The sequence below is a fragment of the Mustela nigripes genome, chromosome 13 (genome assembly GCF_022355385.1).
Source record: "Mustela nigripes isolate SB6536 chromosome 13, MUSNIG.SB6536, whole genome shotgun sequence".
Classification (NCBI taxonomy): Eukaryota; Metazoa; Chordata; class Mammalia; order Carnivora; family Mustelidae; genus Mustela; species Mustela nigripes.
The window spans coordinates 61467289-61491409 of NC_081569.1; the positions used below are offsets into that span (position 1 = coordinate 61467289).

The 24121-nt window shown below is 49.6% G+C and overlaps 2 protein-coding genes across 7 annotated transcripts in view; both read right to left on the reverse strand.

The window, feature by feature from the left end:
* Positions 1–645: 645 nt before the first annotated feature.
* On the reverse strand, positions 646–12920 carry CDAN1 (codanin 1). 5 transcript variants are annotated; one of them, XM_059372635.1, is made up of 28 exons: positions 12803–12920; positions 12086–12576; positions 11664–11870; positions 11299–11468; positions 11055–11168; positions 10895–10973; positions 10372–10492; positions 10094–10203; positions 9533–9622; positions 8751–8826; positions 8055–8260; positions 7602–7722; positions 7332–7478; positions 7057–7223; positions 6645–6732; positions 6333–6422; positions 6118–6172; positions 5772–5905; positions 5590–5693; positions 5176–5334; positions 4716–4779; positions 4443–4521; positions 4136–4284; positions 2924–3031; positions 2731–2794; positions 2376–2557; positions 2038–2145; positions 646–1458 (listed from the first exon to the last, which is right to left on the reverse strand). In XM_059372635.1, exons 1-28 carry the CDS (start codon positions 12890–12892, stop codon positions 1333–1335), a joined length of 3699 nt encoding a protein of 1232 aa, XP_059228618.1. In that variant the 5' UTR covers positions 12893–12920; the 3' UTR covers positions 646–1332. The 5 variants fall into 5 exon arrangements, with proteins under 5 accessions (XP_059228618.1, XP_059228614.1, XP_059228615.1 ...); XM_059372631.1 differs by having other exon boundaries at positions 11664–11867; positions 12803–12908; XM_059372632.1 differs by having other exon boundaries at positions 10895–10919; positions 12803–12908.
* Positions 12921–14864: 1944 nt separating this feature from the next.
* Positions 14865–24121, reverse strand: part of TTBK2 (tau tubulin kinase 2) — a 177395-nt gene continuing 168138 nt past the window's right edge. For both annotated transcript variants that reach the window (XM_059372637.1, XM_059372638.1), the window contains one exon: positions 14865–21949. In XM_059372637.1, the coding sequence (XP_059228620.1) occupies positions 21487–21949 (463 nt within the window). In that variant the 3' untranslated portion in view covers positions 14865–21486. The remainder of the gene's footprint in view (positions 21950–24121) is intronic.

Sequence of the window (24121 nt, forward strand, 5' to 3'; positions counted from 1 at the left end):
TGTGCAGCTGGCCGCCAGGAAGGACTTCCCACCAGCTTTCCTAAGGTGCCACCGCAGGCCCCCTCTGCCCAGAGAACCTGACACTTCCTTGGGTCGCCTCTTTGACAGCTGTGTGCCTTTCCCCAGGAAACACACATGGATGCACAGGCAGGAGTTTTTGCAAGACATTAATAGGGTTCACGGAGTCTTCTTCCTCCAACACAGCCTGAACCTCTCTATGCTGCTGATGCAGAAAGACCATGAATTTTATACAAGCGAACTTCATGCACATTACCAAGGTAGTGCTTGTCAAAATCAATGGATCAATTAGACACACAAAATACTCCTGAGCCAAATCACAATCTACCCCCCACCCCAACAAAACAAGTGTGACAAGAGCTGCCTTGCCATCTAGTTCGTTAAGGAGTGGCTGGTGAGTGGAGACTTTGCATATTAACTTAACCTTATAGGGAGATATATGGAAGTCGCTACTGTTGGCAAGAAGGTAACAGGGCCCCAGGCTCCAACAGGATGGAACATTTAGGCACTGCTACGTGGCCAGGCCATTAGTACAGCTCTACTCTGTTGTGCCCACCTTCAAGCCCACCTGGGACTTTGCAGCCTGCTAAAGGGAAGAGTCAGGTGAGAATAATTAGACAGGAACCCTTTGATAAAGAAAACAGTTTATTTTAAAAAGCTCTAATGTTCTGCCCTGTGCTTGGCCCCTGGATGGAGCTATGGTTGAGAGTTAGTACCTGTACAGGGCTGAAGGCAGAGAAGGTGCAGGGCAAAAGCTGGGTTTCTGGCGGGTCCGCCCCACCTCCCGTGTTGTGCATTTTTAAGAAGATGGCAGCAGTCCAGCTCCTGGTGGTAAGAAAATGTCGACTCCCAAGATTCCTGTTTTAACCTTCCCTACAAGTTAAGAAGAAGTCATCTGCCTCTGTCATGATTTCCAAACCACAAAGTTTTAAGGGACGCTGGAGTAGCAGCAAATGGGGCTCAAGTCCTGGGTCATCAAGCCCACACATGTCATTTAATAATCCAAGTAATAAATGCCAACTCTTCAGCTCCACGACTGGAGTCTCTAGGCTTTGCCTTCATAATCCTCAATCAGGCGAACCCTCCTCCTTCCTCTAGGACTCGGGTGGTGAGCCTGCAGTCGGTGGGATGCCAGGCAGCCCCACACTTCCTTCACACGTGAGCAGGAGGCCTGACTACAGACTCAGCTACTCCTTCCTCAGCAAGGGTCAGCAGTGAGCACACGGAGGCGGGCACGGGGCCTCCTCCTGAGGCATAGTCAGCCGGGATTCCAGGGTTCTGGTCAGACACCCAAGACATGGCTGCTTCTGAGCCCTAGCTCTGGGCCAGCACCGTTCCCCGGTTTGTTTGCACCAACTCACAAGCTCTTAGCTGGGGTTCTGGCCTATGAGGCTCAGCTAGAAACAGGTGGAACAGTGTCGCTAATTCTTCAGAGAAGTCCTGGAATAAGCAGAAAGATGACAGACAACACTGACTGACACATAATTCTGGATGGTACAACCTTTCTACTAAAAGGCAATATCCAGTATCAAGCCCGGCTAAGCAGTGATTAGACAGCTTTATTTTTTCCCACCTGCCTTCTACACTGAAATGGACGTGACCCCTTTTCCCAGGAGTACTCTGGGACATTCAAATTACACCAGGGAAAGTGAAATCTGACAGCAGACTCCACCACGGAGTACTTCACCACCAACATGTTTCATCTTGACAAACCGTAGGAGGGATAAATCATTCTGCCCTAGATCACAATAACATTAAGTACCAGCTGAGATTAAAATCTAGGTTATTCTGATTTTAAAAACTCCTACTCACGGTACCACGCTGCTTTCCAACTACCTACCTGCCTTCCCTCTTCCCTCCCCCCACATCTCAGGGCGGTCCTGAAGATACCTGACAAAATCCACCGAGCTTTGGGAAGATCTGAAGAATGCCTGGGCCCCATCACTTGCCTCATTTCAGGATAAAAGGGCATAGGACACCCGTTCTCTGTCCAGGTATGAGGAGATGAGAACTCCTTACCTTTGGCCACTGGGCGTCACGGAGGCTGCCCAGGCAGGCCTCTATCTCCGTCCGTCCCATGAGCCCTTTCTCTACCAGCTCCCGGAGCAAGAAGAGGAGCAGGTCCCACTGCAACACATACGGAGGAGGTCAGGGTGGCTAGGAACACACAGCAACCTTGACTGATCCAGAGGACAGAAAACTGCCAAAGAAGCTGCCTGGCGCCCAAGATAGGGTGTCAAAGAAACTGAGCACCACTGCCAGAAAAGGGGAGTAAAGGAACCCCGGCCATGGCGGTAGGGTTAGAACAGGACTGCAGAGGGCTAAGGAGCCGGACTGCCCCCGGTCTGCCGGCTCACCTCCCTTGGCCGAGTATCTGCCAGAAGCCCCACATTTCTTGGGCTCAGCAGCAGTTGCAGTGGAACTGGCACCTGAAAGTCATCCTTCCACAAGGAGAGCAGCACGTGCAGGAGCCTTCGAGCCTGCCCTCTCTCTAGCCCGCGGGGTGATGGGGGCCCGAGGACAGGGATGTGGTCTGCCACTATGGGAAGAGAAGAAAGCCCAGCTTTAAGAGACGGAGGTAGGGTCCCCTAGCTGGCCCCTGGGAGGAAGAAGAAAACAAAGCTCCATGTGTGTCTAATCTTGCTTGTACCCAGCCCCGAGATCTGGGGGATCTGGCAAGAGTGAGAGAGAAGTCATGGAAAGGAGTCATACCAAGGAGGGATGCTAGATCCACAGAGCACTTTGCCAGATGCTGCTCGGCAGGTGGGCACAGGAACTATGGGGAAGAGGCAGGGAAAACCCCGGGTGTTAGCACCATCCTTACAGCTGCAGCCCCAAGCCACTGCAGCTCCGGTTCATGGGCGCCGGACAAAGACACTCAGCGGAGCGCCATGCTGTGGCTCACCTGGCGGCACTGCAGTGTCTGGCCCAGCTGGCCCAGGAGCTGCTCCAGATGGTCCGGAGAAACTCCTTCCTCAGGGTCCCGGGGGCCCACAGCCAAAGACAGCACATCCTGGAGACAGCAGGGGTAGAAGCAGAGTGAGACTGCATACCGGGCTGGCACCTGGGAGGCCACAGAGAACGCGGCCTGGGGCAGGGATCAGCCAGTGGAAAGAGGCAGAAGGAAAAGGAAGACGGCCCCTGGATGAAGTGGCAGGGTCAAGGTGCCTTAGACCTGGGGCTCAGCCGGGACCGCACAGCTGGGAGAAGCAACCACGTGGACACCAACAGATGAGGAGTGGGAGCAGGTCAGCCGAGGAACAACATGCTGCCTGAGCTTGAGATGTCCCTCGTCTTCAGAGAAAGGCGAACCTAGCCAATTCCCAGAGAGTGCCTGACTTGGCAAGCACTTAGGGGAGCCGTCCTGCTCCATACATGGTGGATTTTCTCTCTCTCAGGCTTCTCTGTTCATCTTCTCGGGAAAGTCCGGTTTCAGTAGAGAAAACCAGTAGCTAATGGTCATTTAGCCTTTTCTTCTCCCTCCTGGATACTCTCCATCTTTAGTTATTCCTCCTTAGCCCTAGTCCTAATCTTTGGCCCTACCAATAAGTAAAGAGTTGAGGCTCTGCCCCACTGCTCAACTCTGCTGCTGTAGCACAAGAACAGCCTTAGGCAATTCATAACTGAACAAGTGTGGCTGTGTCCTGACCCCTACTCTAGACAGGCTCTAAATTTTTCAGGTTGAGAGCAATGATAGTTTATTCTTACCATCAGTAACTAAATAAGCATCACCTCCCATAGAGAACTACTGAAATCCGATCTCAAAAGCAGGTAACTGCCCCTTAGAGATTTTCCTACCTGTAAGTACCAGACAGGCCCTCGTGACCTGGCTCCCATCGGCACCTGTGTAATATGCAGCCCCTCCCAAACTTTCCCATCTGACTTCTTCCCCTTTCGGTGACTCAAGTACCAGAAGTCCGAGAAGAGCAATGAGGACAACTGTTCAGTTCAGCTCTGCCCCACCGAACCCCATTGTCATGATGGACACCGGACTAGCTGCACAACACAGAAAGCAGCTACACGAAACACTGCAGCGGACGCGAGGAAGGAGGGAGACCAGGAAAAAAGCGGGGAAAGGGCAGAGGGGAGGGGCGCAGGGAGGAGGGGAGCTGTGTACTTTGATCTCGGAGATGAGGTGGGAGGGGAGGGGAGCGTGGTGCTCACAGGCTCGGGAGCAGCCCCTCCGCTCCCCCCGGGCAGCTGCTTCGGGACCCTGGGCTCGAAGTGTGCGACTCACTGCCGCCTTCACCTCTCTCCTGATCAGTGCTGCAGGTCAAAGGGAGAACAGAAAGGGGTCACATCACGCCAACGCATGCCCAGCACTGTTTCCAGCTGCCTGGTGTTCCATCTCCCCAAGGGCCTCACACTTTCTGCCAGTCCACTTTGGAAGAACGTGGCCAGCCCTCCCCTAGCCCAGACCTTACCTGTGATGTTGGCTGACAACCAAGTACAGGCTTTCTCTGTTGCAAGCCCCACAGCAATGTTCTCTGCGCTGCTTAGAACCTGTGACCCAGAAGAAGTGCAGTGTCAGGGGCCCAGGGAAGCTTGCGGATGACATGAACATGCAAGGCGCCCCCAAGGCTGGGACCAACCCACAGGCCCACCCACCACCAGCAGCCTCACGCATGCACAGCCCACGGCACACTCTCCCACCACCAGACACTAATGTGCAGGCTCTCGGCCTCGTCCCTACTTACAGCTGCTGGGGTCTCCTCGGGAAGCAGTGCCCGTACAGCCCCAGGGCTTTTCTTCTGACAGAACCTGAAAAGAAACAGAAGCTTTCAGTGATGGCTAGAGATTTCAGCCTGGCTCACAGAAGGAAAGGCCAAGGGCACCCATCACCTGAACCAGGGTGGCCCTGCCTTGTGGAGGGTATAGTGGGGTGGGGTGGGGGCGAAGAGAAGCACTGTCAGTCCTGAGCCCACCCCTGATCCCGGATGCGGGGAGGAATGGGACACCCAAACCCTCTCTTCCACATTCAACTTCAGACGTTGGGTCCTAAAGCCCAAGATACGAGCCTACAGAGGAAGCAAAAGAACAAGGTGTGGTGTGGGGGGGTGGTTTGGAGAGTACATGGAATAAAAGTGTGTGTGAAAAAGTCAGAAAAAGAAAAGCTGAGAGCGGGGACGAGGGTCCGAGTAGACCGGTATCTCTTACTCCCGCCCCTGGGTCAATGCCTGGGCCCCATGGGGGCACAGCTGGGAACACAAGATCTCCAACAGCTGGGCTGGATCTCCTCCGTCCTGTCCCTGTGTCACCAGCTGCTCCTGAAGAAGGGACTCGGCCTGGCGCACCAGATCTGCCACCAGCGTGGCCCTGCAGCAGGGACAGAGAGGCTTGGAGGTAGCTGAGGGAGCTGAATCAGAAAGGGGCTACAAATTCAAAGAAATCTGGTCAGAACTAACTTCAAAGAACGTTAGCAGTTTGAGTGTCCCCACCATGTCCTTCCCCTCAAGCTAACTTGCCTCAGACCGGCAACACGTCAGGAGATTTAAAAGGGGGAACACGTGAGGGAGTGAGCCCGTACCCCTCCATGGATCTGCCTTCCCAACCCTCTCAACCCTCGCTCACTTGATGTGTTTGACACAGTTAGAGCCAATTCTCTCTGCCACAAACTCCACAGTCCTGCGCAGGGAGGGCGGCTGGTTGTGGAAAAAGGCTTGGGCCAGCTGTGCCTATGGGGAGGTGAGAAGAGTGGGTCGTTTCCTTTCTCTTTCCCTCCCGGAGCTCCCTGCCTCCACCCAGCCCCTCACCTGCAGCCCCTGGCTGGTCCGGGGAGGCTGGGCTCCAAGGCCGGTGGTGGTGGTGGGAGTGATCTTCCTCACAAAGCCCCCACTCCTCCCACTGCTGCCCGACACCCAGGATGCGAGCAGTTTTCGGAGCTCTCCTGCATCAGGGAAGCCCGAGTGCTTAGTTCCAGAACCACCCCTACCCTCCCAGGTATATTGGGCTTTAAGTATTTGTGGAGTAAAGTGGCTGAGGCACCCGGGGACCGCCTAAGGAGAACAGGTGTGAGGCCTACAGGAAGCCTGCTGGGTACTCAAAAAGGGACAGGCCGAGGACCGAGGACCCTGGGCGGCAGAGCATCAATGTCCTCACCAATATAGGGGCAGCAGGTGTAGAGCAGGTGCTGGTCCACCACAGGCATGCCATCCTTGGGGAGAGAACAGAGCAGAGCTAAGGAGGCAGGTTTCTCTTCCTTCCCACTGTGCCAGAAATGGGACAGTCGGGGAAGAAAGTTACTCTAGGAACTCCCAGCCTGCCTGCCTCCTTTATTCCCACCCCCACGGCTCTGGCTGGACCCCAACACTCACCAGCCCAAGCTCTGAAGCTACTGTATCCACCTCCAAGGCATCCAACTGACCCTCTTCCAGAAAGAATAGGTCCTCAGGGACTGTGGGAATCTGACAAAAGATCAGGGCAGTGCAAGCTGCAGTCTGCACTACAGACCTCGTGGCTCCAGGAGCAAAGCCACCTTCCTCTAAAACCATGGGATTCCCACCTCCCCTTCACCTCCTATCTTCTGAGTCTGACCTCAATCAGACTCAGATATCCTCCCACTCCCCAGCTCCCGCCACACTGGCTGCCTCCCTTCCCCAATCTGGATCTTCCCTCACTCCACTAACCTGGAACAGCCAGCCCAGGACAGCTAGCAGCAGCAACTTGTTCAGGAAACACATCTCCCCTTCACTTTCCTTTGACAAGACCAAGCTCCTAACAGGAACATTAGGGCCAAGAAAGAAATGGAAGGGAGTGAAAGAAAGCTATCATAGGGAAGGTAACTCTCAAAAGCAGCCCAAAAGGAGACAGCTGTCATGCAGGCGAGCACGATCTCCTCACTGCCCTTTCCCAGATCTGTATTCCCTCTTAGCTGGGCCACAGGAGGAGTCGAAAAGGCACAATTGAAGTGCAAGGAACCTCCCCGGTTCTGCCGTGGACCCAAGCCTGCATCTTCCCTGGGGATCAGCCTTGGCCTGGGCTATGTGGCCTCCTCCCTGACAGTGCCCTCAGCTCTAGCCCTGCCCTCACTGCACTCACCGGTGTAGGTGCAGCAGGACAGTGAAGATGCTGCGGTAATAGTCCAGCAGGGGCACGATGTGGTCAGCGAGGGAAAGGAATTCCACCAGCCAGGGCACGGTGAGCACGGCTCGGCGGGCCCGCAGCCCCTGCTGCAGCAGAGCCCGCACGTCCAGGGCTGGGGGCACCTGGCGGGGCAGGGCTCGATCAGTGGATGAGGCTGGGGGCCAGACATGGCCTCCAACTCCAGGACTCTGGGGCCCCTCTCAGCCCTCCTTACCAGAGCCCCCATTCACCTGGCTCCTCAGGGCCAGAATGGAGTCCTGGAGCTCACGGGTTGGGGGTGGCTCAGGCCCCCGGTATGGCAGGAAAGCCACAAAGCCCAGGAATTTAGCCAGAAGCCTCAGGCTGAGCAGCACCATGGCAAACTGCCTCCGTTCCCCCTGCAAGGGATCAGGGAAGTAAAAGGTCCTAAGCATAGGGCTTCTAGAATAATTATGAATCTCTCATAAATTCTTGACTTCCTAGGTCAGAACCCTGTATTCTTCCTCATTCTGCTTTCTAACCTGCCAGTCCACGTCTGATTCCCCATCTTCATCGCTAGGCTCAGGTTGGGGCAGGGCAAGGCTGTTGAGCTCCCGGATCTTCAAACTCAGACTGTCCATGAGATGCTGATTAAACTGGAAGCTAGGAAGGAAGGGGGCAAAAAAAAAGAGAGAGACTGGCAGAGGTGTAGAAAGACCCAGAACAGAGAAGAGGTGCTGCAGACAGAAAGCAGTGGGGTACAGAGGCGAGGCAAAGGAACAGTGAGGTTACCTACGTGGGTAAAAGAATGACAAGGGAAACAGAGGCAGAAGTGTGAGCTGCAAGGAGCCTGGCCATTGCCCAGGCCCACCCTGTTAGATTCCAGGCAAAGAGAGAGACAATTGTTGCCCTTCTCAACAACTGTTACCCTTCTCGAAAGACAAACCTCTCCTGGCCCTAGCCCCACTCCCTGCAAGACACAGGGGGACCTTTACCTGCTGGCACTCAGGATGAAGTCCCTGAAGAAGCCCTGACAGCCTGGGAAGGTGGGGGGTGGGCAGGGTCCCCCGCTGCTCTGAGGGGCCACAAGCCTCTCCTGCAGGCGCCGCAACCTCCCCAGCTTGTCCGCTCCAAGCATACTTAATACATCCGGAGCCTCCCCCAAGACAGTGCCTCCAGTGCCACCAGGACTCTGACACATCTGAGGCAGAGGAAAGAGGAGACAAAATAAAAAGGAGGACTGAACAAAATAGGGCAGAAGTAATGAACATTTAGGGAATGCCAACCCCGTATCAGATGCAACAGATCTGTTTTTCAAGGTAGGGATGATATTGTTTTATAGGTGAAGAAGCTAAAACTGCAAGGTGAAACATTTGCCTACGGTCCCTGGAGCTAGAGTTCGAAATCAGGCCCAAGTAGTGCGCCAGTGCTCTCTCTACCACAGCACAAATTGAGCGTAAGAAGTAGTGAGAGTCTGCAGGCGGGCAGGGCGTGGAGGACTCATGAGAGAGGGTCTGGCTCCTCTTTGTCTGCCTGATTTTGGCCACTGCTCCCCCACCCCCAAGGGAACAGAAGTGTTCAAACTCCAGCCCAGGACCTGTCTGGCTGTCCGCCCCATCCCAGAGTACCAGTCATTACTTGGCTGCCTTTAATACCTACTATTCCCTGTAATTTCCTGCTGGGGCTATTACCTGGAGAAGTTGTTTCTGGAAAAGCCGAACAAAATGGCTGTGACTGCAGGCTGCAGAGAGCTGACCCATCATGGCTCTGAGGAGTAAGAGGCAGGAATGTGAGGGAAGGAGGAAGGGGACAGAAGTCTGAGAGAATGAGCTAATCCTTGGGCTCTTCAGTCCTTTACCAGGGGCCCGAGCAGACCTTGGCCAGAGTTGGCCATCACAAGGTAACAGGTAAGTACACCTCACAGTAACAGGTAAGGGACACCTTCCTTCCTCAGCATCAGCATCCCTCAAGGCTACAGACACACTTAACATGATAAGAAGTGTACCACCCCTCTCATCTTCAGTCTACACTGGGCTCCAGTGAGTTTCATGACCCAAGTGGCAGGCAAATCCCTGGACAGAAGATACTCTCTCTGCAACTCATCGCACTATGCGAAGTCCTCAGAACTGCTGAACTCCATGATGGAGAAAATGGGAAGTTGGAAACAGTCTAATCAGTGACTTGGGCCAAGTACTCCATCACTCTAGCAATTTGGGGAAAGGGTTTTGCACTTAACTAGACATTAGCCATCACAGAACAAGTCTGGGTCACATCTGAGTGCAAGGAGCTAGCCAAACAAATCCCTTCTGAGTTGGGCCAAAGCTGCCAGTAACTAGAGATGAAGGAGCACAGAAGGTAACTGCGGGCTAGGGGTCGGGGAAGAGCCCCCCTCCAGTCAGCTACCAGAACACCACTAAGCTGCCCACTGCCGGAAGCAAGAGAGGGACAACATGACCAGTGTGGGAGCACCTACCTGATCCTGCTGCCCAAGCCCTTCTCAAAATCCCAGCCAGGCTCCTCGTGCCGATCTTCCCACTCTCGAAGGACCTCAAAAAACACGTCCCTGATGGACATAAGAATGCCTGATCAACTGAGACATGGGTGAACTCACCGACTACGAGGAGTGCCTTCTCTAGCTCAGAGGAACGGAGGATGGGACTATCCATAGCCCCATTCCTTTTCCTCTCCAAAGTTCTCTAGATGACGAGAATGCTGCAGACCCAGTGGCAGCATGCCAAAGGACTCACAGACCCTGGTGCACAGCAAAATCCGGTTCTCTCTTATTGGAGAACCCCATGACTAAAGTCATACACCTGTGAGAAGGCTGCTAAAATTGGAGGTTCAAGTCCACCGCAGGAAACAAAATGAAGGTACATTTTGAAGGCCGTTCTGATGGGTGAAAGGGAAGGGCCCAGTGGTGCTAACCTACCACCTGCTAGTGCCAAACTCCTAGTTTCTATGGAAACAACATAGGCTGCCTATCCCAGGGAAAATGCCGCCTCGTTTCCTCCCCAAAGTTCCCTTTTCTTATCACCTCTGTTTTTTGAAAGTATGAAAGGCTCGGTCACTGGAGAAGTTGGCACGATTGTCTGTTTCTGGCTGAAAGGAGACAGCTTGAGCAGAGGGTGGCATTGCCAGAGAGACCTAAAATACGGGAGTGACATTAGGGATGGAACACTCACAGGTCGTGCTCAGAAAACTTCACCCCCACATTTCTGCCGAGTTAGCCCACGTGACAGTAGGGTGGTGGCGCCAGGCTGCCTGAAGGATGAGGCTGGGGAAGGTGAGGTCCGGGCTATGCAGGGTCCCTACCTTGGCAACGCTGCCCTCATAGGCAGCTCGGAGGCGGCCTTGCAGAGCAGGAGAGAAGCACAGCAGCCGCTCGTTCTCAGCCAAGAGCTTCAAGGTCCCTTTGTCCAGGTAGGAAAGAACCCTACAGGGACAAGAGCGCATCTGACTGAGAAGGGGATGCACTGCAAGTAGGAAGCAGGCACCTGTGCACCACAGAGAACATTATCAGGAACATGGAGCAGGTATGTAAGGCAAAGTCATGGGCCGAGCGTTTAAGATGCTGGAGGCAAGGGGGGCAGGAAAGACCCCTAAGGAGCAGGGAAAGATTAGACACAAACCCAAACGGCAGATGCCAAGACAATAGGGGGCAATTTGATTCTTTCAGGGGTTAAATTCATAGCCTTGACACAAAATGATAGGCTACATGTAGGAAGAGGCCCAGGGTCACTGTGCCTTTGGAAAGCCCAAGCACTTACCCCATGTGGCCAGAGAAGCAAGTGGACAATGGGAATAAGGCCTAAATGCCTCAGCTGGGGAAACTCACTGAAACTGATGCTCCAAAACCTGCACTGCAAAGAAGACACAATCATGGACACTCTGGAACAGTGGGCTTTCCAGGGAATCTAGAAGGATAGTACCAAGTTGTCAGTTAAGAACTGTTTCATCTCCAGACCTCGTTTCCAAAAAGAGGCTTGCCCACTAACCTGGTGCTCCTGGACTTGGTTCAAGGTCACCGTCCTTGGTGGCCACCATCCTCCGAGCAGTAAGGAGCTGAAGGACGAAGAAAAGCTCCAAGAAGAGGTTTGGTACCAGGTTCTCTGGATATAAAAAGAAACCCCAGGGTGTTTGGTACCATTTGGAACCAAGGCTCAGTTTCGCACACCTTAACATTTTTCCTACCCCGCCCTTCCTCAAGCATCCACTCCAGCACCCTTTGCTCCCACCCACCGGCAATGCATGAAGAGTAGACGAGGGCTATCAGCTCCAGGCGCTGGCGGGAAGACACTCTGGCAGGATCAGCGGATTCGGCTGTGAGGTTTCCTGTCCAGCTGGGGAGGGGAGGCCCCAATTCTGAGGTGGCACAGGTGGTAGAAGGTGACTGCTGTAGCTGCTTAGAGCTATGGGGACAGAAAGATGTCATGAGCAGTTCCCCTAGCTTCCAGCACACAGCCACACTCCGGTTCCTCCAGAGCAGATGTCCACAGCCCAGGAAATAGACCCAAGGCTCCCATGGGCAAACTAATCTCAGGGAAAAGCCCTTCAGATCCCCCAGTGGGAGGAAGCTGACAACCCAGGGAGTGGCAAGGTCATACCGCTCCTTCCTGAGCATCTCCCGCTCCTCTTGCAGACTTCGGCACCCTGGGGGAAGGCCATGGCCCCAAGGGCTAGTGTCCGGGACTGAGGGTTGGGAACTGGGGACACAGTTGATTGGGGGTGAGGTGAAGCAGGTCTTGGGCTTGGAGAGTGATCGCTCTTCGCTCACCGGAGTTGGATTAATCCTGCGTGAAGGCTTCGTCCTGCTAAGTGGCCACAGGTTTTTATCAAATTCCTATCTTCCAACATGTCCCCTCAAGGGCGGGGGCCGCTTGCAAAGTGCCCCTCACTACTGTGGTTATCTCACCCCCAACCTTCCGGCCATTCCCACGCTCAACTGCGGAGCGCCCGGCCCTAATTTCCTGACTCCCCTCGCACAGCCTTTGTGCCACCCCGCTCGTGGGGGAGGGCTGATTCTCACCCTGCAGGGCCGGGGGGCACCGAGCCTACGGGAGGGAACTCCTCCAGGTTGCTGAGGTTTGGCGGGTCAGAGCGCACGAGGCTGGGGCTGCCGGGGCTGCCAGAGCCCCTGGACCTCCGGCCCCCAGTCCAAGGCTGACTCTCTCCGACGACCCCCTCCTCCAGGCCCCCAGGGCCGCGGCCTCCCCGCTCGCGGCCCGGCCCCGGGCCCCGCCTCCTGCCCCCGCGGCGGGCTGAAGGGGCCTCGGCGGCGGCGGCGCTCGAAGGCTCGGTCGGAGGGAAGAGCTGGCTGCGCGCCCCGCGGCCACCCCGCGGCGGGCCCCCCGGCCTCCCTGGCAGAGCTGCGGAGGAGCCCGGGGCCTTGGCGGGGGTTGGGGGGCCCTGCGGGAGGACGCGGCTGCTCTGCTCCCTCAGGAAGTTCAGCAGGAACGGCACGAATTCCTTCCGCAGTGGCCGAAGGGAGCTCAGCGCGGCCGCCTCCCCGGGGTCATCCTGAGGGAGAAGCGGCAAGGGATGAGAGGGTCAGCGGCCAGCCCGGCGCCACGAGCAGCCGGGACCGGAGGGCACGCTGAGGCGGGCGGCCCGGACAGCGGCCCCTAGTTGGAGCGCACTCGGCCCGGGCTGACAGCCAGGCACCCTAGAGAAAAGGGACCTGAGGGATGGTATCTCCGCGGAAAGCAGATTCCGGTCAGGCCCGGGGGTGTGCAGGGACTGTTACCTCGGAACTCTGGGCGCTGCGAGCGATCCACCGCACCGCCGCCGCGACCGACACCTCTTCTCGCAGCAGCGACTCCAAAACGGCCGCCATCCCGGTCCGGGCGCTTGAATGCGATTGCGCAGGCGCCGGCGCGCCACGGGCGGCCTGGGAGGGGCGGAGCCGGCCGGCAGAGCGACCGTTGGGCGGCTGGGCGGAGGGGCGGGGCAGAGGGGCGGAGCCGGGGCTTCCCCGGGCTGAGTTCGGGCTCAGGCCTTCGGGCAGGGCCGCAGCCGGCTCCGCGCCACCTGACCACAGCCCGGTGGCCCGCCAAGCAGAGCCGGCCGCACCGCGGTCGGCGAGGCCCAGCTCCGGCTGCCCGGGCGCGCGGGGCGACCTGTGGGGACTCGACATGACGGGAGACCGAGGACCAGGGAGAGCGGATGGATGGTAAAGATGAACAACTTTCCGGAGAGACACCTGCCTTCTACGATAAGCACACACTTTTCTTTCAAGAGGTTTTGGCCCCCCTTTTTTTTTCTTCAAGATTTTTTTTTTTTTTCCGAGAGCGCAGGAGAGGGAGAAGCAGACTCCTCGCTGAGCAGGGAGCCTGACTCTGGGCTGGATCCCAGGACCCCAGGTCGCCAAGATCACGAGCTAAGTGAGCCAAAGTAACCCACCTAGCCACCCAGGCGCCCCTCAAGAGTTTACGTTTTCTAGATTCAGCCGTCACCACCTTGAAGAAGTTAGGATAAAATTCGCCTAACCTCATTTGACCACTTAAGACTAAGAATTCTTGCAAGGACGATTTTTAGAATCCTCAGCCCGCTACCCTTAAACGCCTCAGGTGCACACGGAGTCACCTGTCTGTATCTTTACCTTACACCAGGTTCTTATTTCAACTGCTCTGCAAGATGAAATGTTAAGAGGCACATGCTTGAGTTATTTCTTAATTTCTCTTATTTGGAAACACGTGATAGGCAGATCTTTAGAGGTTGTTACTAGCTGAGATAAGAAGGGGAAACCAGGCAGGGAAAGACAGATGGCACTAACATTCCAGGTCAGACCATACAAGGGGGGAGAAGCAATGCCCATGTGAGTGCCTCCTGAGAGTTCCTCGGGTTCAAAGGAAGGTCACAGGTGGAAAGTAGAGGGTGGTGGGGAGCATGGTGATGGGGAGCAGGAATGACTAGTGCTTCCTGTGGAGAAGGAGAAAGTATGTTAAAAAATGAAGGGCTTAGAGGGAACTCTTAGCACTTGCTAGTTTAAAAAATATATATTTTATTTGTCAGGGGGGGGGGGGGGGGGGTCACAAGCGGGGAATGTCAGGCGGAGAAGGCAGAGGGAGAAGCAGGTTCCTCCCCAAGCAAGGAGCCCGATGGCCCGATGCGGGACTTCATCCCAGGCAGCCGCTTAACCAACTGAGCCACCCGGTTTTTAGATTTTATTTGGGAAAGAGAAAATCCTTTTTTTTTTTTTTTTAAGATTTGATTTATTTATTTGACAGAAATCACAAGTAGATGGAGAGGCAGGCAGAGAGAGAGAGAGGGAAGCAGGCTCCCCGCTGAGCAGAGAGCCCGACGCGGGACTCAATCCCAGGACCCGGAGATCATGACCTGAGCTGAAGGCAGCGGCTTAACCCACTGAGCCACCCAGGCGCCCCGGGAAAGAGAAAATCTTAAGCAGACTCCACACTCCGCGGGGAATGGGACAAGGGGCTCAATCCCAGGACACTGAGATCATGACCTGAGGGGAAAGGAAGAGTCCCACACTTAACCTGCTTAACCAACTAAGCCACCTAAGCGCCCCTTAGCACTTGCAGTTTCATTACTTCATCTTCATGGGGAACCATCTCCTTGTATCCCAGAACTCTGGCTTTTATCTGTGGGGTACTGAACACATAGCTTCTAGTCAATCCACTGCTGCTTTTTCTAGGTCACTTCTGGATGTGGTGGTACTGCATTTATAGCAACACCTTCTGTTCCCTGTTGGGCTTGTAACCTATGGTGCATGCAATAACTTTATTAAATTAGAAAAACATTTTCCCTTTTTGAAAGCAAACCATCACACAAACAGAACTACAGTGTGCATGCGGAATGAATATTTTATTACTAGATTATAAAAATAAAATACAAAATAATTTTAAAACAGAACTTAAAACACTGTACAAAGCTTTAATATGATACAAATGGGAAAATTAAATAAATAATTACACTTTTATGTACAGATGGCCTATACAAAAGCACTCCTTGTTTCTGCCAATACTCTTATGTCCTCGGTTGCCTGAGCAAAAATGCATAAAGAGGGCTGCTTGGAGGGAAAAGGACAATACAATACCTTTGGAGGTATTTCAAAGAGCAACTTCCCATCACTCTGGTTTCATGAAGAGGAGGAGAAAGGTGGAAAACTGTGGGATTATTAAAGTCCTCTATCCTAACTTAACTGGTTTTGCTCAACAAGAAAATTCTTCTGGTTTATGGTTCAATCTGATAGAACAATTGCCAGTAGTTCCTAACTTTCAAGAATTATATCTAAGTCAAAACTAGATGTCTCCCCTCTTTTTTCCTAAAAGCCACAAACCGATACATAAATGACCCAATGAAATCAGCGCTGGTGATTTTAGGAATGGAGCCGCGAAGGGGATGGGAACTGTGCAAGGTGGAGGAGTGTGTGGGCTCAAGCATGGGTCACCTTAACAGTTGTCTTCTTTGTTCAGCTCACTCAATCCAATTTCAGAGCCCCTAGTGGCAGAATGCTGTGTTTCTTTCATCTTCCTAACTATATCTTTGAAAGCTTTCTACCTTAGTGAACTAATTTATCTATCTTGTGAATCATTTAAAAAGAAAATAGTTTTGAAAAGTCCTAAGGGCTTTCCCCTCCCTGGGTTACTCCCTAAGATAATTCACATTCAAAACTCTAGTCACCTTGTTTATCATGGGTGAATGAAGAACAAAGCCCAGATTCCAAATATGGGGAAATGCTGTGAATGAATTTTTAGGGATTTTAAACTGTGTACTGTAAAGTGGGGAGAAAGGGTCATATGGCAAGGATAGTGTATATTAAAAACTTGGGTTTATGCAATGTTTTTAGCTGGATGAGTGAACAGTTCTGTACACAACATGAAACAGTAGTAAACTACTGAAAATAGAGGTAAAATTTCTATCATTAGTGTGTAAAGCTATGTCATGGGCAAATTCTCTAGTCACATAGGCCCAAAGATCTGCCTCATGGAATCCTATACTGTAGGTAGAGGAACCCAGAACCACTGGCCGGCCCATGGGTACTGAAGAGACATGGCAGCATCACCAGTGACACACACGTACTATACCCACATGGTCACTTCCAACTTAACAGGCAGACTCTCTTAAAGTTCCAAAGGATAATGAAGGAAAAGACTTCACTTCCTTTACATGTCTCCTCAGACCAAAGATCCGGCAAAGTGTAAGGAAATATTCAAGTCATTACTAAATGTTACTTCTTGGCTATTCAGTTTTTTTTGAGATGACATATAATAACCACAAAGTGATCCTGATCTAGTCACAAACTTTCATTTTCTGATCCAGATTTGCTCAAGGGGAATGATTAAACATCCAGCTTACATTCTGAAAGTCAGAGCAGATCATCATGACTCACTTAGACAAGGTACTGATGGGCCAGGACTCTATCATTTCATGTCTAGCCAAGGATTTCTCAGGGACTGAGGTGTGCAGCATCCACATTCCCCTTTAATAAAACACTAGGAATCCTGGTCCCTTGTCTTGGAGCTCGCTAAAAACTAGAGGAATTCCCCAGACACCTCCTGCAGATCCCCCTTGCACTGTCAGCAGCAGATTCTTCAGGCTCCTGAGATGGTCTGGGTTAACGTTCTCCTAATTCCAAAGGGGTAGCCAAACTACTGAGAAAATCCAATGAGAGATGTTTCCACACTCCTCCCCCATCCTTGCAGTGTACCCCAGAGTTCTACTGGATGGGGGGAGTGGAGTGGGATGTTCTAACCACCAGGGGGCAGGGGGCATTTCTGTGCACCACGTCCTCCTGTGTGGTCTGGGGACATGCAGTTGCCACGTGTTCCCTTCTTTAAGTTAAGGTCTACACCCACACCCATGAATTTGGGACTTGGGTGAATATGGACCTGTGGGGATGGCCATAGTGGTTACACACCTCAATCTTGTAATACTGTTTGTGTTAAAACCTAGGTAACTCTTCTGCAAATAAACTGTACAGACCCAATCTCAAGAAAGTTGGACAATGCCACTGTCATCAACCCTTCTATCTCTCCTCAGTGATACAGGTGCCAAAATACGTCTCCCTTTAGTCAAAGTCCCAACACATCTGTGGTAAATGCACATAAACAGAAGTGGGCAGAATATAAAAGAGTGAATGTAAACAACTTAATTCCAAAATACATGAACATGACAGAGGAATGGTTCTCTAACATATGTCGTGTTCTGATAGATACAAAGAAATGAACAAAGTCTTGAAATATGAAAACTTTGATCTCCAAGACTATATCTAGATTTATCTACAAATTAATATATTTTCAAATAGCCAGAATAAGATGCATTTTTTTTTCCCCTAAGCTGCTAAACTCTGAATTCCGGATCCTGTTTCTCCTATCACCAATTTCTAATGTTAGGTTAAGAATGTAGTTCCTAGAACAAAGAATCCTCTAGGGGAAAAGCATCTGTTTTTAATTCAAAGCTATCGGGTATAGAAAAACTTATTATAGTTTTAACTATCTGTGTGTGGGTTTATAAAACATGCACCAATGTACACTTTTTCCTTGTAGATTGAATGCAACCATAGAAACATTTGCATAAAAATCTGTGGCCTGGGAAGAATCTCTGATGATAACCAAAGAGCCACAAGTCCCCCTAGTGGTCAGGAGCTGAGCAGAGATACTGCACAACTAGTCCGCTGAATCAGTAAGCAGCTGGGATCTGCTTGGTATTTTAAAGCATATAATACAAAGTGGATAATGACAACAGTGGGCATCAATTACCATGTTGGTACTTATCTAGGACTGGATTGACTTGGCAACTTTTACAAAAAAAAACCATTCACTTCACAACATGCAACTTAAGAAACGCAAGTGTGCTGGTGCCCTTGTCAGCAAGGCCAGCTTGCACACCGAGGTGGGAATGACGGCGCCCGCCTGAGGCTTCCCGTTCAAAGATGTTTACAGTCTGTGCTTTAAGGTTACACTTGATAAGATCCTATTTTCCTTTGTTCGCTATACATTAAAGTTAAATGCCTTTATGCTGTGCAGAAGATGGCCAGTGAAATTTTAATATTTTAACCCATCTGTATACCCTGGAGATTTGGCGGCATAATGCAAGAATGCTGCTGATGGGGACTGAAAGGTGCGAATCCATTTTCTGCTCCACCCAAGTAACTCCGGAGACTAGACATGGCGGGGTAAGGGCAAGTATGATTAGGGCTGCCATTGTGTTGTGAGAGGAGAAACCAGGACACACCTGATTTTCGAAAACTGATTTTCACTTTTGCCCCTTACTACTTTTCATATAGTTTGGCTTGACTTTAATTAATGGCCATGTCCCTCAGCTTAGATAAAATAACCAAAGTGGTTTAAAATTACTTGATCTGTTTGTCACTGAAATCTGAAATATGCCATCACTTAAAAAAAAAAAACAAAAAATAAGTAACTAAAACAACAAACAACCAACTCATTCTCTGTATCATATCTTAAAGCAAAAACAAAAATCCTTGTGCCAAAAATGTTTTGCTCAGGGCTGCCAACTTCTCTTTTTAGCCTGAGACACTGAATATCTAAAAGCACAAACTACGCTTTTAAAAACCATAAAGTAAATCTCTATATGATAGTACTTTTACGTGGACCTATTGATACATATAACTAGTCTGTTTTCTTTTGAAAGTATCAGAGCTGAAACATCTTTGGTTAACTCTTTCCTCTACATGCAAGATGAAGTATTCTTATACACTGAGGCTATTTCTCTCTGGATACGGAGTTCCTCGGTGCCATCTGGAAAAGGGGGCAACATAGTGGAAGAGTTGGGAGAAAAACAGAAGAAACCAAGAGAGAGAAAACACCCAATTGCCATGTTGCCATCACTGTTTGTTTCGACCTCTAGAAGAGAAATACCAATAACACACACACATGACTATAGCCTCATCTGCTTTTCCAATGGTTATGATGGGCATGCTTCTAATGACAGGGGTCAGGATTTAAAGCTGGCTACTTTTAGCACAATTTAGCTAATACAAGAGAAAAAAGAAGATAATTCCTTAATTGTAGACTGCTCCACTCCCCCACCATCCAAAAAGTAGTGAGGTGCAAAGAGCAATGTAGAATGGCAATTTTTAAGAGTTTTTTTTTTTCCCTTTAAATCAATTTATGTCAGACCCATGATTATTGCCCTAGTTTATCCCCTTTAACCATAAGGACAGAATTATGTGATTAACGTGACAAATTTTTGAGCCAGTATTACAAGCGTGTCCCAGTAATTTTTTCCCCTATCAAAATCTTTTAAAAGTGAAAATTAAATAGCCTATCTTGGCTTGAAGGCTGCCAACCCTTGCATTATACACAAAGAAGGCAAGAAGAATCTGAAGGGTCCCATGCCAAGAACATATTTTCGGAAAATGAAGACAGGCGAGGCCCAAGTGTACACGAGGCACACAATAAAAAGGAATTTCACCATCTGTGATCTTGAAATTACAAATGGAGAAGGAGAAAGAATGAGTTTATATAAGCATATGTTTCTCTATATATTTATAAATATTTATACCATTTACCATGAAGACATGCAAGTAGTGTTATAGCAAATATTATACAATATCATACAGAAGGACTGGTCTTCCAGTATTACAGTTGCTTTAGTTACATAGCAAATATGTCTTATCTATTGCATTCCTCTGTAGTGCTTGAAACCGGAGAGAAATTAAGATTCCACACTATGCTACATTTCTTACAGGAGATCGTATAGGACTCGATAGTGTTTGGAGTTTCAGGGTTTTTTTGTTTTTTTGTTTTTTTGTTTTTTAAAAACAGCTCCGCACAGAGAGAACGAGAAGACCAGTGCAGCTTCAGGGCAGCTTTGATGCAGCATCATTAGAATGTAGTCACCTGGTGAGGAAACAGACTTCTTTCTTTTTGTGTGTTTTTTTTTTTTCCCCTTTTTTTTTCTGGTTTCCAATTCAACCATATTCGATTTGGCAGCAAACACAAGGTCAAAGAGAAAGCACAGATGTTTGCTAGAAGGCAAATTGCAACAGCAAGCAGACCAATTTACCTGACCTCAATAAGGTCTGTACAACACAAAACACCTACAGAGTAGAAAAGAGCCCATTGGAAAAATCTAGCATAATTTACTTTTGCCTGATTCCTATTAGCAGAAGACTGAAATGAGAACAAACACGCTCCTCCTCGCAGCTTTATAAATTGAGGTTACAAGGAAATCAGGTCCAAAAGCCCAAACATTCAAACTAAAGCATAGGAGAAGCAGTAATAAAACAGTAAAAGATAGATATTGAGCCTAAATTTATTTCCCCAGATACTCATTCCTTATTGGCTAAACGTATATAAAATACAAAGTTTGAGGATTATAAGCCTCAACAACGTACCTAATTTCTGTTTTTCTTTCTAAATCTCTAAGAGCATAAAGTCACATTCCACAGCATCGGACTTCCCTGGTATCATCTTGGAGGTTGATATTGGAAAACAGTCAGTATCCAGAAGACCTAAGAAAGCAAGGTCTACTCTGGTCGGTCTTCCTTCCACAAGGAGGAAATGGAGGGGAAGAGGGTTCTTTTGTCTTGAAGGGTGTTCACCCCACTCTGTCCCTCTGTCCCTAACATGCTAACGCCTGTGCAGTAGGCTGTTTCAGCTTCTCCTTCCTTTACCTACGTTTCAGTAGTTCTTTTTCACAATAAAAATATACTGAGTTAAAAAAAATATATACTGAGTTAAGAACTGTGAACTGTTACTTTTTTCTGTTCAACAGAAAAATATTAGGGGACTAAAAAAAAAAAACAACACACACACACACACAACTGGATTGGAAATTTTCAGTATGTGCTGCTAAAAGCATATTAGAAGGTACTGTTAAAGTAAGAAAAGGGAGCCTGATTCTGGGGAGATACTCTAACTTTAAAAACTGTGAAATGCAGGGAGGGTAGCAGGAGTGAGGCAAAGTCAAGGTGTGAACTCCCAGTACACGAACAAACACACGAGCCGTGTGTACACGGGCACTGGCTCCTCAGCAGCAGACTCGTTATATATCCTCCTATTGAAGCAATTCTGACTCTCCAAGGTTGGGAAGTTTTGAACGAAAATATTAAAACAACAAATTTCACTTTTGCTATATAATCTTTGAGCAATGCCTTAAAAAAAAAACAGGCCGAACCCCTTAAAATTCCATTCCATTTCCTACCTTTAACTCTTTTGTTTCAAAGGCAGCTGAAAAATGAGAGTTCCTTTAATCCCCCCCCTTGGATTTTGCTGGATTGCCCCTTCCTATGCAAAGGCATTGATTCCTGATCTGCTTGCTGCCTGCCTTAGGTAATTCCTTATCATAAATTTATGTCTTCTTATAAATAATTTATCATGTTACTTTCTTTTGCAAGAGAAGATCAACACTGATTGTTTAAATAGACAGTACAGGGACACACATGCATCAGGCTGAGGAGGAGGATCTCACACCTTTCACAGAGATGCAGCCCGGCTTCTACCTGCTGAGTTTAGTGGCTGACTTACTCTTCCCGGGGGGGGCTTTAGTGCTGGCCGAGTGGTGGTGGAGGCTGCTGGATCCTTTCAGGCCATTCTTGCTGGGTTTGCAGTGCTCCTGCTGGCAGGACCTCCTGGAGGAGGAAGATCCTGAGTGGCTGGGAGGGGACTTGCTTCTCCCCAGATGCGGGGACGAACTCCTCTGGTCATGGTGGGGCCGTGCAGCCCTGGATGGTGAGGAGCTGGATGTGCGAGGCAAGGAAGAGCTTCGAGGAGAGGCACTGGGACTTCTGCGGGGGACAACTGGACTCTTGGGTGGTGTTTTTGGATTGTGGGGTGATCCTGGACTCTTGCACTGAGGAGTGCCCCGGGGCTTCTGAGATCCATTTTGAAGAATTTGGGCCAGGCGGGAGAACAGGTCTGAGTCAGAATTGCTACTCCCTAGGACTTTATATCTGCGGAGCCTTAAAAGAACAGACAAGAAATCTTTTCATTTTAATCCAAAGGCGTCCAGAAAGTCACAGTATCCTAATGATAATGTGTATAAGGTAAGTCAAGTCAGCAAACACTGGAAACAGAGTTACTCTTTCACACACCACTTGCATGAGTCTGGACAAATTACTTAACCTCTCCTTTTTTTTTTTTTTTTTAAAGATTTTATTTATTTGACAGAGAGAGAGAGAGAGAGATCACAAGTAGGCAGAGAGAGAGAGGAAGGGAAGCAGGCTCCCTGCCTAGCAGAGAGCCCGATGCGGGGCTCGATCCCACGACCCTGGGATCATGACCTGAGCTGAAGGCAGAGGCTTTAACCCACTGAGCCACCCAGGTGCCCCAACCTCTCCTTTTCTTTTCTTCAAAGTGAAATACAGTTGACACACGATGTGTTAATTTCAGGCATACAGCAGGACGATTTCACAATTCTATACATTAACAATGTTCACCATGAGAAATTTTGTTACTGTCACTGTACAAATTTATTACAGTATCATTGACTATATTCTCTTTGCTATACTTTCCATCCCTATGACTTATTCTGTAACTCAAAGTTCATACCTCTTACTCCCCACCCTTCACCTATTTCGCCCACCCCTCCCACCCTACTCCCCTCTGGCAACCAGCAGGCTGTTCTCTGTATTTATGAGTCTGTTTCTGTTTGCTTGCTTGTTCATTCTGTGTTTTTAGATTTCACATGTAAGTGTGAAAATACCATATGATTTCACTTATATGTTCTTGGTATTTGTCTTTCTCTAATTTCACTTAGTACAATACCCTCTAAGTCTGTCCATGTTGTAAAGGGCAAGATTTCATTCTTTTTTATGGCTGAGCAATATTCTATGACATGTACACACACCCCCCCCCTACATTTTTGCCCATTCATCCATCAATAGACACGTTGTTTCCATATCCTGCCTATTGTAAATAATGCTGCTATAAACCTGGGGTGCATATATCTTTTCAGATTAGTGTTTTGTTTTCTTTGGGAAAATACCCAGCTGTGAAATTACTGGATTGGGTGGTAGTTCCATTTTTCATTTTTTGAGGGAATTCCATACTGCTTTCCATAGTTGCTGCATAAATCACATCCTCACCAGCAGTGCACGTCACCTCTCCTAGCTTTTAATGGGAATGTTATCTACCTCCCAAGATTACTGGGCAGCTGAGAATAATGGCCCAAGTAAAGTATTTTGCTGGCTGGCTGCCGTTCAGAAGGACTTAAATGTTGTTGGTCCCTTTCTCCTGTGGCACGTTTGCTCTTCCTCTTCTTCTAAGTTTCTATTCATTTATTTAAGTAATCTGTATACCCAATATGGAGCTTGAACTCATGACCCCAAGATGAAGGCCGCACACACTTCTGACTGAACTAGCCAGGCACCTGGCCTGTTTGTTCTTTTAATTTTAGGATCAACTTAATGAAACATCTCTAGCATGTTAGTAAGTATGAGAGAGAGTAAACCATTTTGTATAATGCTCCAAGATAGAAATCTGGCATGTGTATATGCAGACAATAAACCCCACAACGTGAAGTACACTCACCAACATCAGGAACTACAGATCAAAATATTATTTCAACCTCATTTAACACTTTGCAAAAGGAAAGCATAGTCACTGGTTTCTCTGGGCTTCAGTGTCTGTCTCTGACAATAGTCTGAGATTCAAGAGAGCTGGGTTTGGAGACTGACTGCCCTGTCTTACTGGCAACAGAACTTGGGCCCCTGAATTCTATATCTAGAGAATATTCTTATGAATATCAGTGTCTCCTCTGGCCTAAATTCTTTCTGTCTCAGCCTAAAACCCACTCAGTTAAAGAATTTAAACATTAAGCTGCTTGGGGGGCCTGGATGGCTCAGTCAGTTAAGTGTCTGCCTTCAGCTCAGGTTATGATCCTGGAGTCCTGGGATCAAGCCCCGAGTCAAGCCCTGTGACAGGCTCTGTGCTCAGTGGGAGCCTGCTTCTCCCTCTCCCTCTGCCCCTGCTCATGCTCATTCGCCCTCTCTCAAATAAATTAAAAACAAACAAACAAACAAACAAACAAACAAAAAACACCAAACTTTCAACTGCTGACATGCCACTCCTTATGGAAGGAAGTAGGAGAAGAACTTGCAAGGTCGTATTAGAAGCTGCAGGATGCAGGGGCA

Coding starts and splice junctions, on each gene's coding strand:
- CDAN1 (XM_059372635.1), bottom strand. CDS start 12,892: ATGGCGGCCGTTTTGGAGTCGCTGCTGCGAGAAGAGGTGTCGGTCGCG. Junction 11,169..11,298: donor CTACTCTTCATGCATTGCCG/GTGGGTGGGAGC, acceptor TTTTATATCCAG/AGAACCTGGTACCAAACCTC. Junction 5,335..5,589: donor AACTGTGTCAAACACATCAA/GTGAGCGAGGGT, acceptor TCCCTGCTGCAG/GGCCACGCTGGTGGCAGATC.